The sequence below is a fragment of the Aythya ferina genome (genome assembly GCF_964211825.1).
Source record: "Aythya ferina genome assembly, chromosome: 15".
Lineage (NCBI taxonomy): Eukaryota > Metazoa > Chordata > Aves > Anseriformes > Anatidae > Aythya > Aythya ferina.
This window is the reverse complement of record NC_140314.1, coordinates 8,372,979-8,390,251: the sequence shown is the minus strand read 5'-3', so window position 1 is coordinate 8,390,251 and position 17,273 is coordinate 8,372,979. Positions and strand designations below refer to the sequence as shown.

Below are 17,273 nucleotides of genomic sequence, written 5' to 3'. Positions count from 1 at the left end.
CGTCACTGTGTTAGTCCCAGATGCACCATGAGCTCCCTGCTGGTAATGGAGATGGGCACAGACACAAACACACTGCTAGCACCGGGCTGTGTTTTGTTTGCAGTTACTGAGAAGCTGCTGTGTTCACTGACCAAGTTGTGCTTGTGTTCACCATGCAAGGAAGTCTGCCCTCCCGGTCAATAAGGCTGTACAAAGTGCCCAATTATAAGTAAAAACTTGGGGTACGTGACTCTGAGAGACCACATGCCAAGATCTAAAAAGGAGATAAAAGAAATGCCCTTTCAGCCTTTCTGTAAATCTCATTTTCTACACCCAGCATTGCTGGGATGCTGGTTTTTGAGTGTGGAGGAAGAGAAGTTAAGCTGCTTTAAATAAGGTAAATATTTGAAACTGATCTATGCTTTTACTGTTGAGTATTTAACGGATTTAATGGATTTCTTTCACAAATAGTCTATTAACAATTAATAGTCTATTAACAATTAAATGGCAAATCTGCAATAGGATGGTATAATCTGTTAGGAAGAAAAAAACTCAGTTTTTTTCTTAGGTTGAGGTTTTAAATATATATATTCCCTAAAGGCCTGAACATGGGGGATAACTGAGAGTCTTCACAGGTTAACAAGGAATCTGAATGCTGTAATCACTCCAAACCTCACAGGACCAGCTTCTGTGGGAGCTCTGCATCAGGCAGGATTTGGCCTCGCACTTGAAAGTCTTTAGACACCTTAATTGAAATAGCTGGGAAAATACGCTGCTTTTGTTCTTTGCTCTAGAAACCTTCCTCCCTCAAGCTTCCCCTTCTTGGTCACATCTCAAATAACTTAAAACATATGAACGCTGGCAGCTTGCAGGGTTGCTTTCTGTGCCAAGGCTGTTACAGGCCATATATCGGTCCTTGAGCTTGCTCAAATGAGCTAAAAAGGGCTTGTCACAGTTTGTGTCTCATGGACTGCCTACTGCCAAAAGGTCTTGACAGCAAGTCTGTGCGGCGGTATTTCATGTCAGAAAGAACACATCATTTTTGGCAAGTGCACGCAACAGAAATGGCACCTTCCACAGTACTTAAAAGCATCCATTTGCTCTGTCGATGGTGAACTACATGGTCAAGTAAGACTTTGGTGGTGGTTTTGAAAGGTCTTAATTAAACACTGTTGTAGGTTTCCCCCTCCAAAGACTTTGGACTGCACTGGTGTTTGGATGCAAAACATTTGAGTGCGACTGAATACTAAGACTTGAACTCTGAAGCACATTCAAAATGCTATGTAGGAGACGGAGGCATTTGCCTTCTCGCTCTTGCTCCTAAATCAAGTGCTCCTGTTCCCTCCTAACAGTCTCATCTGCCCTCAGCCTCCCAGGGAAATGAAATCAAATGACCACTCTTTAAAACAGCCATTTCAGCAGATTACATCCTGAAGATGTAACCACTTGTAAAGAACTTGCACCTGGAAACTCCAGCTATTGCCCTCTTCATGGTGATATTTTTATAGGCTTTCCATTCTTATCATACTGGTAAACAAGCATTTTGATGCAATGAGAGTTGGCCGGGGAAATCCAAGGGCTGCTTGTTATTGAAAAGTTATGGTTTGTATAGAATTGCACAGGTTGCTTCTGACACTTAAAGAAGGCTTTCAACGTGGCAGCTGCCATTGTGCGAAATCTTTTGCTAATAAAACAGTAGAGGAAGAAATTAATTGCAGTGTTTAGCAATGCTAGCATATTGGCAATGTCCGACACAATATGTACCACCCAGCTGTTGTTTATAGGCGATACATAGAGGTGATACAGTATCATGATTATTCTTGGTGCCCAGAGTATGGCAAAAATAGAAGTTATAGTAAACAAAATGGCTGTTGTTTTCCCTGTGGAGTACCCTCGCAGTCGGAAATTGCTCTTCCGTCGCAGCTTGTACACGATGATCGAGTTAAGGATGAAGAAGATGGAGCAGGGCACTAAGTAAACTGTAAAGCAGTGGATCCAGATGAGGACGTGATGCATTGATGTGCTTATGTAGTCTTCAATCCAAATGTTGGGCCACCAGTAGTAGGGAATGCTGGTCAAAAAGCAGGTGATGTAGACACTTACAATGACTTTTCGAGTGCGAGCAGGGTAAGAGACTGTATGATACTTCAGTGGATGGCACACGGCTATATACCTATCGATGGTTAGTGGAACCGTAATCCAGATGGAGGTGTGGATGGAAGAAAATTCCAAGACCTCAATTATTTTGTCCAGTACCTGAGGCATCTGTTTGTTTAAGATGAAATCTTCCATGAGGAAGTCAACAAAGACGATGAAGAAGAGAACCAGGATGTCAGCAGCAGCTAGAGCTAGAAGATAGTTATAGGAGGACTTCTGCCTGCGAGCCACGAGCTGGGAAAGGATGATGACTGTCAAGATGTTTGCTGTGGGGACAGAAACACACAGTTAGGCCATTAAGACATAACGTTACCTTTTCTGAGCAATTGCTTGGAGCAGTGGCTCTGTTCAAACACTTGGCAACATGACCTTTATTAAAATCCAAGAAACCAAAAGAAAAATGCTGCAGCTGGGTCCCTCAGAGCAGCTGTCACACAGGAGCATGTGGCCCTGCTCCCAACTGTCCTTACACTGTCACTTCTTGTCCTTGCATGCCGGGACCTTCAGCCCTGATATGGGGTTAGGCAGCATCCAGCTGCCCTCTGCCACCTCCTCGGAGCTGGCCTCGCAGCTGCAGGCACAGCAGGAGCATCCTGAGCAGGGGGTGCCGGGTTCCCCCACCCATGTGCGGGGTGGCAGGAGGGAGCAGTGAGTTGGGCTTGCTGCTGAGACAGCTGCTGTAGGACAGCAGCTCTCCTCTTATGGGCTGTGCCCAAGCTGGTCCTGTATCTGGCTTGAGTGGGATTGCATTGATCGGAGGACTCCCAGGGAAGCACGTGGCCCTGGCTCTTCCTGAGAACTGGAGGTATTTTGCAAGGCTTTGAGAAGTTCCCAGCTCTGCCCAGGATGTGCCTCTTGCAGCTCAGCCCTCTCTGACCTGCTCTTCTACAGATGGGCTCTGGGGAAGCACTTCTCTTCCCACCACCGGAACAAAGATCTGCTTGCTTATCCAGAGCTGCTCTTCAGAGCTCAGCTCCTTCCCCAGCTTACAAGGTCTTTTGCCTCTGGAGTCATACTGCCTTTAAGGAAATCCTGCTGGTCAAATCAGACATGATGGATGTTCTGGCTCAGCACAACTGTAAATGTCCCTGAGTTTCCTGAAAAAGCTTCTGTTTGCAACTCTCTGAGCACAACACAAACCCATCACCTAACCCATGCCTAGAAGTGGTACATGACAAATAATAATGCAGTGAAACGCTACAGTATCTTGTCTTTGCTGTTTTCACTGTCTAGTTTGTTTCAGACTTCTGAAGCTGCAACTCAGCTATTCGACTTAAAGATAAACTTTACTGGCTGGTTGAAAAGGGATCATAAAATATCTAAGTGTATATAAGTGCTCTACAAAGGGCTTGGTCCTACAGCACCTGGCCTGGCAGAGCTCCCCACAATGGGTACGAACAAGCCTTGCAGTCCTTGAGAGCTTTGCTTTAGCAGTAAGGTGTAGCCAAATTTTAACTACTTGCTTATGTTTGCTAGAACTTACTGGGTAGTCCTAAATCAGGACAAAAAATCCTGTAGTTCCTAATAGCAGCATGGCTGGAAGGAGACAGGCAAGATTGTTCCCATCAGAAGTTTAAATCACTTGGCTAGAATACCTGAAGTAGTGCTTAAAAATCAGAGCACTAGCTTACTGTATAACAGACTGCCAAATGTTTGTATTTGACATTTTCGTAAGTGCTCTATAAATCACCTCTTCTGTGCATTCACCGCTTCAAACATTTCTGGAAACTTTGATGGGTTTCCCAAAACAAATCAATGATAATAGTAAGGATTCCTTCAAACTGGAGAGAAAGGAAGTAACACTGACCTGAGACTTATGTCCTACAACTGAAAATGCACATTTTAAAACTGTTTTACTTGGTACTGGGGAAAACTTCCTCCTTTGCAAATGCCTTCAGAAGTCTGCTTTCTGAGAGCAGATTTCTGTCGTCAGGGGAATGAACTGCAGCAGAGTGAATGATCTTGAGTAATAGCCCTCATAAGTGTCACCTATTTCTGTATTAGCTGAATTTATTAATTTTGTATCTTGGAACAAAACTTGACCAAATACGACAATCAACTGAATCCTTCCCCAGGTTAAATTATGTAATCTTCCCAACAGTATTGTCTGAAATCACCTTCAAGAGAATTTTCCTGAATCTATCCTCTGTTAACAGGAATGCAATCTCAAGGATTTCAGCTCAGAGTGGCCGGGGGGGTAATGCACTCAGAACTGCTGTGCCATTTTTTGATCACTCGCTTACAAAATGCACCTGTTGTGCCTGCTGATGAGCCCTAGAGGTACGGTGAGTGATGTACTGTCAAGGAAATCCTCGAGTCAGGGGATTTGACTCGACTGTGCCAGTCGCTGTTGGTTTTGGCTAGCTGGGCTGAATAGCTTGGCTTTGCAGATATTGGATGTGACCCACGGTGCTCACCTCCGCTTTAAATCCTTTGGATTTGATGCACTCCAGCAGCTGGAGCTTGCACGCAGCAAGGGGGACAGCTGGGGACTTTGGCCCCTGCTGGTAAATTCTGGCCACGCTTGCAGAGGAGCTCCTGCAGGGATGCTGGAGCTGAGCTGTGCCCTGGCACGGCAGCATCGCTCCCCACATCATCTGCCTGTTCTGGGGGCCCTGCTGTTTGGTCCTACCCCCTCTTTGTGTTTTTTTTTTTTTTTTTTTTTTTTTTGTTTTTTTTTTTTTTTTTGTTTTTTGTTTTTTTTTTTTTTTTCCTACAGGAGCAGATTTATGAGCAGGCCTTTCCTGTCCCCTCTCCCCCGCCTTTCTCAGGGTTCCCAGCAACGGCAGTAACAGCATGTACTGAAATGCAAGTTATCCGTCTAACGCCAGCAAGCTTTGCTTGGTGAGCTGGATTAGAAAATTGATCTGACAAAAGTACATGCAAGCTCTGTCCAATTTTTCTGCAAGGGTTACAATATCTTGTATTGGAAATGCTTTCCCTGGGATCACATTAGTGCTTTTTCTGGCTGGATGATATGAAATACAGTAACGTCACTGACTTAGTGAAAGCAGATATATAGTGGGGTGTAGCAGAAGGATGCCAGTGTGGCAGTGTCGTAGCACAGGGTTGGGGAATATTTCTCCTGCTGCAGGCTGTGTAGGGAAAGCAGAGAGCAGTTATGGATAAGTCTCATTTGGTTCTTCACCTGTTTCCTAGCCAGTGTTAATTTGGTCCTTGGTGTGTCCTTAAACGCTGCCTAATGCTCAATAAAATGGGAAATGGGTGGGAACACTGTACCGTGTGAACAACCGTGCCCTTGCACCATCACGACTCCTGGCTGTCTACTCAGTGCCCCACGAGCTCTCCTGTGGGCAAAGGTGACCTACTGCTGATCAAAGGGGACAGGAGCATTTAAGACAGAGACCACATTTTAACCATATTTACCCTAATTCTTGTTCTAATATTGTAGTCAGGGTAAAGACTGGGATGATAATGGATATATAAAAATATCTCTGTGCTATAAAATGCATGCAGCTTCCAGCTGCTGGATAGGTCAGTGCCCCTGAATTGTCCTGGATGGCAGTATCCATTTCTTGCAGTGTTTTTTCTGGGTATTAAGTAGTTGAGATAATCTGAAATTGAAAAAGATTGATCACTGTGCTGGGAGTTGATTAGGGGATGACAGATGGGAATTTATGCCAGCGTCGCTTGCTGCAGTGCAGCATTTCAAATTTATAAATATTTAGTTGAGAACTGGGGCTTGATTAGGGAGTTGCTGGCTGGAGACTCAAGAGATGTCACTAGCAGATGATGAGAAGCAACTGTAAGAATTGGTGGAGTCTTGGTTCTTCCCCTTTGATCGTGAGGAGCTATTGCCTTTGAAAGACAGCATCTGAAGGTCTCCAACACCCAGACTCCATCTGTCTGTGCTGCTCAGAACATGGCAACCTGTGTATCAGAGAGATCGTCCTTTAGCAGTAACCTTGGTTCCCATGTGGGTTTGGGTTTGCTTTCCATACCAAAGCCACGCTGCCTCGCTGAGCCTCCTGCAGTGCCTGGGCAGTCTGCTGTGCTGCCTCAAAGCGGTGCCTGCAACCTAAAGGCATCGCTGTTTCCCCAGCTCCTTGTTTCGTGGATTACAGTCATAGCTCTAATAGTGCCTGACCAAGGCTTTTGGGGGAGATTCACACAACTCCTTCCATTATCACTGTGTGAGCTTAAGCAAGAGCAGTTTTATCTATCTAAAGAAGAAATAGGCATCTTTCTTGGGTTTGTTTCTTTTATTGAGAACGTTTTGCATGTACGCGGCAGGCTGTGCGGTGAAATAGCCTTTACAACACAAGTGGAAGTGCTGCTGGGCTGTGAATAAGGCCCACTGTGTGGTTCAGTGGCTCAGTATCATAAACTGCCTAAATGGAGTAGCCACGAGGGTCGCTTACTGAGTGCGACAAACATTAGGTCACTGGATATAATGGACACCTTTTACCAAATACAGTTGTTGCTAGGATCCCTACGAATCATTGTGCAATGTATGAAACTACCAGCCATGCATTAGTCACCTGACTGGCACATAGGCTGTTTATGAACATGAAATTTTAATTGCTTTGGAAAAATACGTTAGTCACACCTCTTTCATAGTTTGAAACAGTGAGACTTTCACTTCAACGTACTAAAAATGTATGCTGAAAAAAGGGATGTTTTGGCTTGGTGGGAATAGATGATTTCCCCTCGGCTAGGAGGCAATATTAAAATGTAAACATGTACTGTGTTCAGCAGGCTGATCTGACCACGGTTACTAACACAGTCATTTGCCAGTGGTTACCAGATCTGAGATGCGAATGGCATTTAGCCTTTACTTTGTGTGGGAGCTCTCTGGAGACACTGATGACAACAGGTGATTTCTGACAGAGGCTACACGGCAGGAATGATTTCAAAAAACAAATGCCATGGCAATGTATACATCTGTTTATTAGGGATGCTGGCTATAGCTGGTTAGATGTTCTTTTTAAAACGACCCCTGCATCTCGTCTGTCATTAAAGAGGGTAAGGCAGTTCCATGTTTTTCTCTTGCAGATGGTATGGGTTGGACTCAGCACTTCAGCAGCTGGGAACAACCTTTTGAGCGATGCCTGCTCATGGCTAATGTAATTTGTTCTGCTCCTTTATAATCATATCCTGAGATCCCTTCTTAAACAGTTGCCAAGTGTAAAGAGATACTTTATAGAATATAATTAGTGCAATACAAGTTTTTCCTTCTCTGAGAGTCCCTGTGAGGACTGATTTTAAAATGAATTGATTTATTTGTTGTTCAGTTGTCTGAGTGCTGCTGAGATGCATGCACCCACTCACCCTTGGGAGGGAAGAGCCATCAGCCTGTACTGCCGGTGCGTGCATCGTCTCCCAGGGGATGGGGAAGGATTCAAGACAAAAAAAGAGCAGCACAAAAGCTGTGACATTAATGTGTGTAGGATTGTGACTTGAGAAGGTTTCACACCTTCTAGAAAGGCTCTCATATGATTTGTGCTTAGAAATCCCATGTGCGTGGACAGATCATGCCAGATTGGAGGGCAGAAGTGAAACCTTTAACCTGAAGACTTAGCAGCTGCTAGAGGAAGTGTAGCACGGCCTTGCCCTTGCAAGTCACAGGTGAATTAATGAGTTGGTGTCACCAGCCAGACTCTGTCAGTGAGATCTGGCCTTCAGGGTTGTTTTTTCTCAGTGACAGCATTTATTAACTGAGGCACCTTTGGGAAAGAACACTGAATGGTGCACTCTTCTCAATGGCTGGCGCTGGCCATAATTGGGTCATTGAGGCCAGAGAAAGATTTTAACCAAGCCAAAAGCACTTCCTCCGATTTTCAAGGGCGCAGACGCTGTAATGGTGCAGCGACGCCAATGGCCGGTATTCATTTTGAGCCTTGCCAACCACTCAGGCTTGTTAAGTGCAGTAACTTGTCTGGCAGACAGGTGTAATTACATTGCATTGCTTTTGGGTTTCCTAGACAGTTGGAGTAGGCTTTTGCTCCTAGTGTTCATAAAATAGAACCGTTTTTGCAATATGAAAACAGCCAGAAGGAAGATTGGACTAAGAGGCATGGAGGCCCAGCAGACACTGACTGGCAGGGACACATGCTGTCATGTCAGAGGGATCTGGTCGTCCTCTTCTTGTCTTAACCCTCTTAATCTATGTGATGAGTCTACCCTTACTTTGTGCGACTGCGTTTGGGCCAGAACATGACTTTCACCCTATGGTCTTCTGCTGCAATCTCCAGAGCAGCACCATAAGCCCTTCCCACGCAGGTATGGTCTCTCAAAGACAAAGGAATATTTTCCCCTTCCCTGTTGCCTACAGCTGGCCCCAGTGACACAGCTGTATTGTTCCAGAAAAAGTATCAAGGGTGGTACGACTAATGTGTTTTTTTGTTTTCAGAGCTGTAACGCTGAGTCTAGAACACCTCATGGACACACCACAAAGTATATTTGTGTATTTCTAGTAACTGGCTTTTCATGCATTCCAAAACCACTGAAATAAGTGCAAATAGAAATAAGCCTTGCAGGAGTGAAGTTGCTGTACATTTTTAAGGAAGTTGGATCAATAGTGAGACAGGATAGGCAAGGATATGCCCTTTCCTCAGCTGGGCCTGCAGTGCAGAAAGCCTCTAATGAGCTCAACGTTCCCCACACAAAGCCTTCCTCAGAGGCACCTATGCAAGGATGGAAATGTCTGAAATTTTCATCTCAACGTCTAGCCTCACACCATACTACTACGGCAGTAAAGCTTTTTAATAGAAATCTGTGCTGGAGGAGAAAAAGTAATCTGCAAAATAATGCAGAACTCATAAAAAGGATTTGGTTATTCATGTGACATAGCTGGACAGACAGAATTTCAAGGCAATTCGGGTGTCTCACTTGGCAGGTGTCTGTGCTTCTGAACGTGGGCTGTCGGCAAAATTTTAGAGGTCTCAGGCTGGGTAACTTGAGCTTGAGGATAACAAAACCATTCTACCCACTTGAAATCAAACATCAGAGCACTGAGTTAAGTGCCAAAGGTATTCAATGGGATGACTAGGATGGAAGCGGGACGTGGTGATTTCATAAGGGCAATATCATGAATTCTTTACTGAACATGAATAATTAAGATGATTTTACCTTTGACTGCGGTTTTGCTAAAAACAAAGTCCTCATGTCTTCCTAAAGCATTAGCTAATACTGCAGGAGTTCATGCTTGCAAGCCCCATGGCTGAGCTTTCTCAGAGACAATGCCAACTCTCCACAATAAGCAGGAAGTTACAGACTATGTAAAACCATCACAATTTGGCTTTATTTCCCCCACTGCGCACATACTGCATCCACACTTAGATACATTGCTCTTTAGTGTGCCAGCCTGGACATTGAACAAATCACATCTGGAATGCACAAATGTTTGTGAAACGTCCTAGTTGGAAGGAGCTGACTGACAGGCAATTTGTCCTGAAACCAAGAGCAACCTTCAGTGCACCTACCTGTGCAGTCAATGCACCTGATGATTGAAAAGTTGGACAAGTGTCCAGGGGCGCTCTGTTTCAGATGATACAAAATAATTTCAATGAAAAAAAAAAAAATGTGTTCAGTGTGTTAATAGGCAGGCTTATCTTCTCTTCCATGGTTAAAGGGAAAAAACTCCTCTTGGTCTTCTTCTACACTGCTAATCATGGTCCTACTTAGCTGCTCCTGCTTCATTCCCTCTGCATGATTGTACTGGTGTCCTGAGAAGCAACCCAATACAACCTTCTCCTATCCTGTCACCCCCTGAATGGCACGGACAGTGCTCTGCATTGTGGAGTTTAAGATCTTGACATAAATACGTATCTTTACTGTGAAGAATGAAAACTGTGTGTGAGGTCTCCTGTGCTCAAGGAAATAATTCTGGCTTTGTTTCTCTTCTTTGTATCTCAAAGTTAATAGGAAAAGAGATTAAAGTCTCAAAAAGACCACCTGAAACAGGAGGTGAAAGCCTTTGTGCCTAGGGATTGTTTTGTGCTTGGCCTGTGAATGCAGAGAGAGCATCAGGTCAGGAAATCTCGGTTTTGTTTGTCTGCCTACAGTAAATTGTTTTGACGTGTGTGGATGAAGGCTTTCTCCTGCTGGCTTGTGTCTGCTGATTCACCCCGATTTTATGGAGGGGAGCAGAAAGAGGAGGAGGAGAGAACTAAGTAATGGGGTGGATGAAGACCAGCGGGGTATTAGGCTGCCTAGTGCTTTTGAATGGCTTGACTTCTTAACAACTGGGGGCTCCGCATTACCCACCTACAGTGAAAACTGGCTGTGCTCTCTCTATTGTATCGTTGTCATACCAAGGAAAAATATCCTCCGGAGATTTTCCTTCCCAATCCATTTTTGCAGCCTGCCATACAAGGTTGTGCACTTCATAGTCTGCTGAGCCTCCCCAGTATCGCACCTCGTTATCATTACAGCCCTGACTGCGTTGTTTCCTGCTAATGTGGCAGAACAAAACCTAAGTTAGCAGTTGTGCTTTGTAGTGGTGTTCAGAGATGCAATATCAAGTCCTCTTCTGCATCAGCACGGGCTCTGCCATACGCTTCCTTTCAGGCTGCAAGGCTTCCAGTGGGCACAGTCTCCGGACAGACTGACCGAGCTAAACAGCTTCCATCTGCACGCCTTGCTGTCACCGTTTCTGTGCAGGAGCACTGTAAGGAATATATTCTTTTTCATAATGATTCTTCTTTCCTTAAAGAAAAAGCATTCATTTTACAGTAGGAAGTGATTCATTTTAAGTGTGTTGGCTGAAGTTTTGTTCCCCTCTCTGTCCACCTTGCTACTGTACTGTGCTGCAGTGCCCTTTGGTTGCTGAGCGAAAGTTCTGCCAATTTATTTGTTCTCCTTTAGCAGGATGCAATGTACTGGCTTTGGGTCCAATTCAGATTTTAAGTCAAAGAAAGTATGGTCTTTGAATAAAATTGGGGTTGAATCAGGCCTTGGGAGGGTTCAGTTCTTATTTACTGCGTGAAGTCTCTCTAATGAGCGGCAGATGAAGAGTGCTGGTTTTTCAAAGTCATAACTCTGTGTGTAACAATTCTCCCACTCATTTTCAGCTCTTCTTTTGGTACTTCTATTGTTCAGGTGTGTTGTTATGAAGGGCTATTTATTGAGGTGTTGGAAATGCTCACTTTAATCAGAAACCTGTACTGGGGTTGCAGAAGAATATACTAAGTAGACGGTAAAAATCCAAAATGGGTCAGATGCTCCTGAATAAGTGTGCAGTGTGTCCACCTTCCTACTGCCTGTTTTGGTATTCACTGGCTGCTACCTGCCACGTGAGTCACCAACACACATTGCTACCTGCCCCTCTGCCTGCTCCTCTTCCTTACTGGGTCGTGCCTGTAAGCACAGAGATGGCAAAGCTCTTCAGGTCCTGTTCCCGACACCACCGTGGAGCTGAAGGAGCTGTGCTGCGCTGTGCACACGCTCAGCTTCCTTCTGTTTGTTCTGTGCACACCACTACCTCATCTCCTCCCCTCTTCCTTTCTTTACATTGTCATGCCACATCAGATTTTTTGCTCTTAGTTTTTATCATCTGGTAAAACTTCACCCAGGTGAACTCCGTGCACTCTCTCCTCTTTTCCACTCTACTAGTGGCAGCAGCCCAAAAGGAATGCTCAGCTGCTTCTCCCACCTCCTGTCTCTGCTGCTCTCTTCTGCACAATTCTTCTGTTCTCTCCTGCATCGCTCTCTCTGTCTGCCTCCACTTCCCACCTCAAATGCTCCTAGAAGTCAGCCAGCTAGTAATGACCTGGATAACTGCCGCGTACCATTTGTGCTTATGTCTGCAGAATATACAAAAACTTAGTCTATGGGCTGCAGATCTTTTACCACACAGACAGGGCATTGTTCTCTTGGATCAGGGATGCTCAACCTGCAGCCCACCAGCAGTACGTGCCCTGCCAGGACCATTACCCTGGCTTAAGTGCCTCCCTGCACAGCCTCCTTACTCCAGGCTACATACGGGGAGAAGGCTCCAGCAGGACTTCTCCACCATTTCAGCTTGCCTGCGCCTATGCTGCATTTTGCACAGGTGCAGTGCAAACGTTACACACCTGCATGCTAATCCAACACCCTAAGGAAGCATCTGCCTTGCTGTCAGCTGTTCGGGGAAGGTCTGTAAGGTGTAACCCTCCCCTGACAACGTTAAAAAGGGTAGGCACCCCTGCTGAGCTCACACACTCCTCTATGTCCAGGCTACAGCTTCCCTCCCTCTGCGTGCAGCCCACCGAGTGTGCTCTGTGCACAGCTGGGGTGTGAATGACCTGGGTTGTCCCCATCTCTGTGCCACCTTGCTCAGCAGCAGGTCTGACACAAAAGCTATCTGTTCCTGCTCTCCAGTTGGAGGTACCCTTCTGCCATGTGTGTCCAGGCTGCTTTCCCGCCCTTCTGAAGTCCCAAATCTGTATTTAAGTTGGTTTTAAGCAGAAGCCTAAAGCATGAATGAAAGAAACATCTGTGAACCAGGCTCTGCAAGCAGCCAGCTTGAAGTAGCATTTCCCTGGGGCACCTGTGCAAGTGTTATCTCCCAAGGGCTTAAGGGTGCTGGGCATGTGCCCTGTGCTGTGGGTCAAAGTGAGCCAGACATGGTGCAGTGAGGAAAGCAGCCTGCACGCTGCCTCGCAGCACTGTCAGGAGGAGGAAACCCCAGGAAGCATGGATCAGGTCAGGCCCTGATTTAGGAAATGCTGCCACCATGTCCTTTTAGCAGTACGCTATACCCCCGAAGGGGAAAGAGATTGCACAGCAATTCTGTTGCTGCTGCACCTCCTTGCGAAGCAGGAATCAGGGTCAAAGCCAGCTGTCTGCAGTGAGTGCCGCTGCTTCTGTGCCTGACCTTCCCGGCTGTTTGAAGGCACCGCTGCAGCCACAGCTCTTTGGTGAAGCTGCTTTGTGCAGCTCATCAGCAAGGAGATGGACGGAGAGCTGATACTTGTTGCTCTTTGCTTTCTACCTTACCAGCCTTCTCCTTGACTGAATCAGAGCAATTCCCTCCCCCGTGTTCAACAACACCTCTCCTCTGACATTTTCTCTCACTAAATCAAGCAATGCCTCCGTTAAGCCTTCCGGCAGCCCCTCTCTCACCTCCCAGCCAACTGGAGGTGCTTTCATGAAGCGTTCCGTATTTTTTCATCCCTGGAGGTCTTTAAAAGATGTTTAGATTTAGAGCTTAGTGATACGGTTTAGCGGAGGACTTGTTAGTGTTAGGTCAGAGGGTGGACTTGGTGATCTTGGAGATCTCTTCCAACCTAGATGATTCTGTGATTCAGAGGTCCTCCTTGGCTGACAGAAGGGGGCAAGTGCAGGGAAGGCAGCACTGGGGCTGCAGAACAGCTCTGTGAATTGTAGCACTGCCCCTGCTGCGGTAGCATCACCCCAGTTCCAGCAACACCACCTCTCTGCTCCTCACTGTCCTGTGCAGTCTGTTCCCTCAGCATCCCAGGGGTGGGACCACGTGCTTGCCAGCCACCTCTCTGAACAGGAATTTGCACATCTGAACTCAAAATGAGTTTCAGAAAGCAGTATGTTTCTCTGTCTTGTCAGCCTGTGCCTAGAGAGAAAAGAACAGACCTCAGCTGGGCACAAGGCACGGTCTGGGAAGGGTGCAGGGTGCAGCCACCCTGGTGCACAGTACCTGACTGCGGAGGGTTGGCGTGCAGTGGTTCATCTGCTGCTGCGCCTCTGCAGGGGACGGCCTTGCTCTTGTCCCTGTGTGCACTGCCGTTACACCGAAGGGCAAAGGGAGTTCACTTTTCCCTCTTTTGTCTCTGCCTTTTCCAGACTTTCTGGTGCCTGGGTGAACGGAGGGGAGAAAGAGCCACTGCTGAGAAAAGGATCTGCTCAGATGCCTGGGTTATACAAGTGAGGGAAACGATGCTTTCTCTGCATACACAATCAGGCCTGGCATAGCTTGGCCTCAAAGTGGAGTTGTTGAGTTAGTGAAATTTCCTTCAGGCACCAGAGCAGAAAAGGCAAAAACAGTTAAATGTTTTCCCCTCTCATCGGTCCTGTCCAAGACTTGCAGCAAGGAGTTAACCATTGCCATGTCAGCAAAACACTGCACTGGTGCTCCGTTTGAGGACAGGTCCTAGACGATGTTTCTCTCAAATTGTTGGCACCCTGCAAAGCTGATTACTTAGATCCCACAGACTTCACGGCTCTTTGTCTATCAGGTAAATATGTGCATTACCTCTAGAGTTTTCTAATGTTAGAAAACTGTAGTGTGGCTTCAAATTAAAAGACAAAAAGGTCTCTTTAGCACTGTTCTCACCTTGTACCACATCCTCAAGGAAGCTTGGCTGTCTTCCCCTAAACTTACCCTGCTAGTTTTCATCTCTTGCAATGTCAAAATGAGAATCTTAAGTTCCTCAGGCATGCAGCACACTGTGCATTTACTCAGCATCCTGTACATGTACGGTGTTTCCAGGTGTTAGCACCAACGTTACCCTCAGATAACATGCACTGACCAAGCTGATGCGCTAACACCTGATGTAAAACCACTGAGCTCAGCAGTGTTGCACCACCAAATGTTTTGGTTAGTTCTGTTAAGTGCTATTGCTGGTTCTCTAATCAAACGGATGTCTGAGCTCTTCAGAAATGCATGTCACCATTGCTACTTTGGATCCTTCACTGATTTTAAGCATGTTCTTAGAATGGCAGCGTTAGGTCTGTAATTACAATGTAGTATCCCTAGGGAGCTGGTGCAAGTATGTGCAGAACACTCATTAAGTGAATTTTCTTGTCTACACACGTAAGATTTTCCCCCGTTTAAGAGACATACAAAGGCAAGCTTAGTCACAGACCGCTCATGACAACTTCTTCACTGGATAATCTTGAGAGGGTCCTGGTCAGTTCCTAGAGGATAGATGCTGAAATTGGAGCCTGTCATTACTGCGGAGATCTGAGGAATCAATGAAGAGGAAACCACCTCCTCAGCCCTGCTGGCTGGGTCCCTTCAGGTCAGGGCTGAGGCTCACTGATGCTGTGGAGCACAGACACTTGCCAGTGCCCTGCATGCTCTGTGGGTAAATGCAGGACCTAACTTTCCAGTTCTCTGAACTATTAGCCAGTCTTCAAAATTTAATTATAAGCCAGGGAGAAATGAAAAAAAACGCACAAAGAACATCAATTCATATGCAGAGTGGTAATTGCATGTGTGCTGTTCAGAGGCAGGCTTCTCTTCATGTCTGATTAAAAAATTTTTCTGTGAATTAATTGCTTGGAGAATATTATTTTCTAAGCCAGAGAAATTAAGGTGAACAAAACATCTAGAAATTGCAGACTATTAACTACCAGTGCTGCTTGCCATCTGTATGCCACTTTAAATGTGCAGCAGTAGCTAGACACAACCAAACTCTCCCAAATTGCACCCTTTGAATGCTGTCTCGTCTCGGCTCGGCAATGCCGCTTGCTCTAACTTTGCCCGACTCATTGCGCCTGTCCTTGGGATCGCTGTAAGTCACTCTGAGGCTGGAAGAGCCGAGTCAGGGAGTAAGCCCGATGTTCCCTCGCCTGCTGAAGCCCCCATCTGTAAGTGCAGAGGGGGTGCTGCAGGCACAGCTCCCTGCAGTCCCCACTGCCTCGCTGACAGCCTCAGACAGACCCCCGGGAGGAAAAACCTGCCGGGTCCTCGGCCGAGACAGGGATGCTGATATGATGCTCGTGTGGCATCTGGGCATTTTGAGCCATGGTACCCGTGTGCGGCAGCGGTACCACACAGGTGTTCACACCGAGCCTGGAACTTCCCTTCCACCCCACTCATTTTGGGGTCTCTCTTCCTTTTCTCATCCCCTGCTTCCCCCAGCATCCCCGCCTTGTCTTTGTCCCCTTTCTAAGCGGGAAGCAGTGCTGCGGGTCGCACCGCCTGGAGGCTGGAGGCAGCGAGCTGGGACTGCCTGCCCAGCTCAGGACCGTGCTCAGGGAGCTCGGGGTGAGCATTTCCATCACCTCTGCGGAGCGCAGCCCCCAGGAGCTGACTTTCCAGATGGCTCCGGGCTCCCAAGCCCGCTGCCCGGCCAACCCCGAGCCTCGGGCAGGGCGCTCCGTCCCCGCTCCGGCTCCTCCAGGAAAGCGCCAGAAAACCCGCACCCTCGCACCTCTCCTCGCCCCCGCCGTGCCAGGGGACAGCCCCAGCGCCCCGCTGCCCGCTGCCGCTCCACCTCGCGTGTGGCGGAGGCAAAAACTTCGCTGCGGGCCGAGGCTGGGCGGCGAGGGGCGGGCTGCGGGCACCCCGGCGGCTCCCTCCGCAGCGATCCCGCAGCCCCCGGAGCCCGCAGCCGCCTGGGGAGCGGCACTCACCTGGCAGCCCGAGGCACAGCAGCAGGCTGTAGTAGACGACGGGCGCGTACCCCAAGCCGCAGCCATAGCGGTGGTGCGCCAGGAGGGAGCCGTTGTGGAGGTGGAGGTGGTTGTGCTCCATCGACCCGCTCTCCCCGCTCGCCGCCGCCCGCCCGCCCCTCACGCGCTCGGTGCTGGCGGCGCGGCCCCCGCGGCGGGAGGAACCGGCACCGGCACCTCACGGAGCGCCCCCGGCCGGGCGGCGCAGGGCCGAGGGGCGGGCAGGGGGCGAGGCCAGCCCCAGCCCCAGCCCCAGCCCCTGCCTCAGGCGGCCCAGCCTCGCCCCCCGGCCCCGCCGCTGCCACCCGCTGGACGGGGCCCGCCCGCCCCCGGAGGCGGGACCGCGGCTGCTGAGGCGCGGCGGGATGAGGAGAGAAGGGCCCCTGGCACCGCGGGTGGGTTGGAGAGCAGCGAGCTGTTCCCTCACTGAAAGGCAGCAAACACAGGGGAGGGTGTCGAGAGGACACGGCCGGTCTCTCTTTAGTTTTCCCGGCGAGAGGAGGGGAGGCAGCGGGCACGAACTGAAGCCCAGAAGGTTCCAGCTCAATACGAGGGGGCACCTCTGTGCTATGAGGTGACAGAGCATGGGGACAGGCTGCCCACAGAGGTCGTGCGCTCTCCTCTGGAGGTGTTCGAAACCTGCCTCGATGCCATCCCGCACAATGTGCTCTGAGAGAGCCTGCTTAGCAGGGGGTTGGACTGGGTGGTCTGCAGAGCTCCCTTCCAGCCTCGGCCAGTCTGGGACTCTGTGATTCTGTGAAAAAGGAGATTTTGCCAAGTCAGTGCGCAACCATCAGGGCAAAAGAAAAAGCTCTGAC

The 17,273-nt window shown here is 48.1% G+C and overlaps 2 protein-coding genes across 2 annotated transcripts in view; one reads left to right on the top strand and one right to left on the bottom strand.

The window, feature by feature from the left end:
- The window catches only part of LOC311445039 (acyl-coenzyme A synthetase ACSM4, mitochondrial-like), a 184,677-nt gene that overhangs the window by 44,113 nt on the left and 123,291 nt on the right, over nucleotides 1-17,273 (top strand). The window lies entirely within an intron of this gene.
- Nucleotides 615-16,574, bottom strand: GPR139 (G protein-coupled receptor 139). The gene is made up of 2 exons (XM_084536698.1): nucleotides 16,417-16,574; nucleotides 615-2,402 (listed from the first exon to the last, which is right to left on the bottom strand). Exons 1-2 carry the CDS (start codon nucleotides 16,535-16,537, stop codon nucleotides 1,468-1,470), a joined length of 1,056 nt encoding a protein of 351 aa, XP_084392824.1. The 5' UTR covers nucleotides 16,538-16,574; the 3' UTR covers nucleotides 615-1,467.

Coding starts and splice junctions, on each gene's coding strand:
- GPR139 (XM_084536698.1), bottom strand. CDS start 16,537: ATGGAGCACAACCACCTCCACCTCCACAACGGCTCCCTCCTGGCGCAC. Junction 2,403..16,416: donor GCTGTGCCTCGGGCTGCCAG/GTGAGTGCCGCT, acceptor CTGTCCCCACAG/CAAACATCTTGACAGTCATC.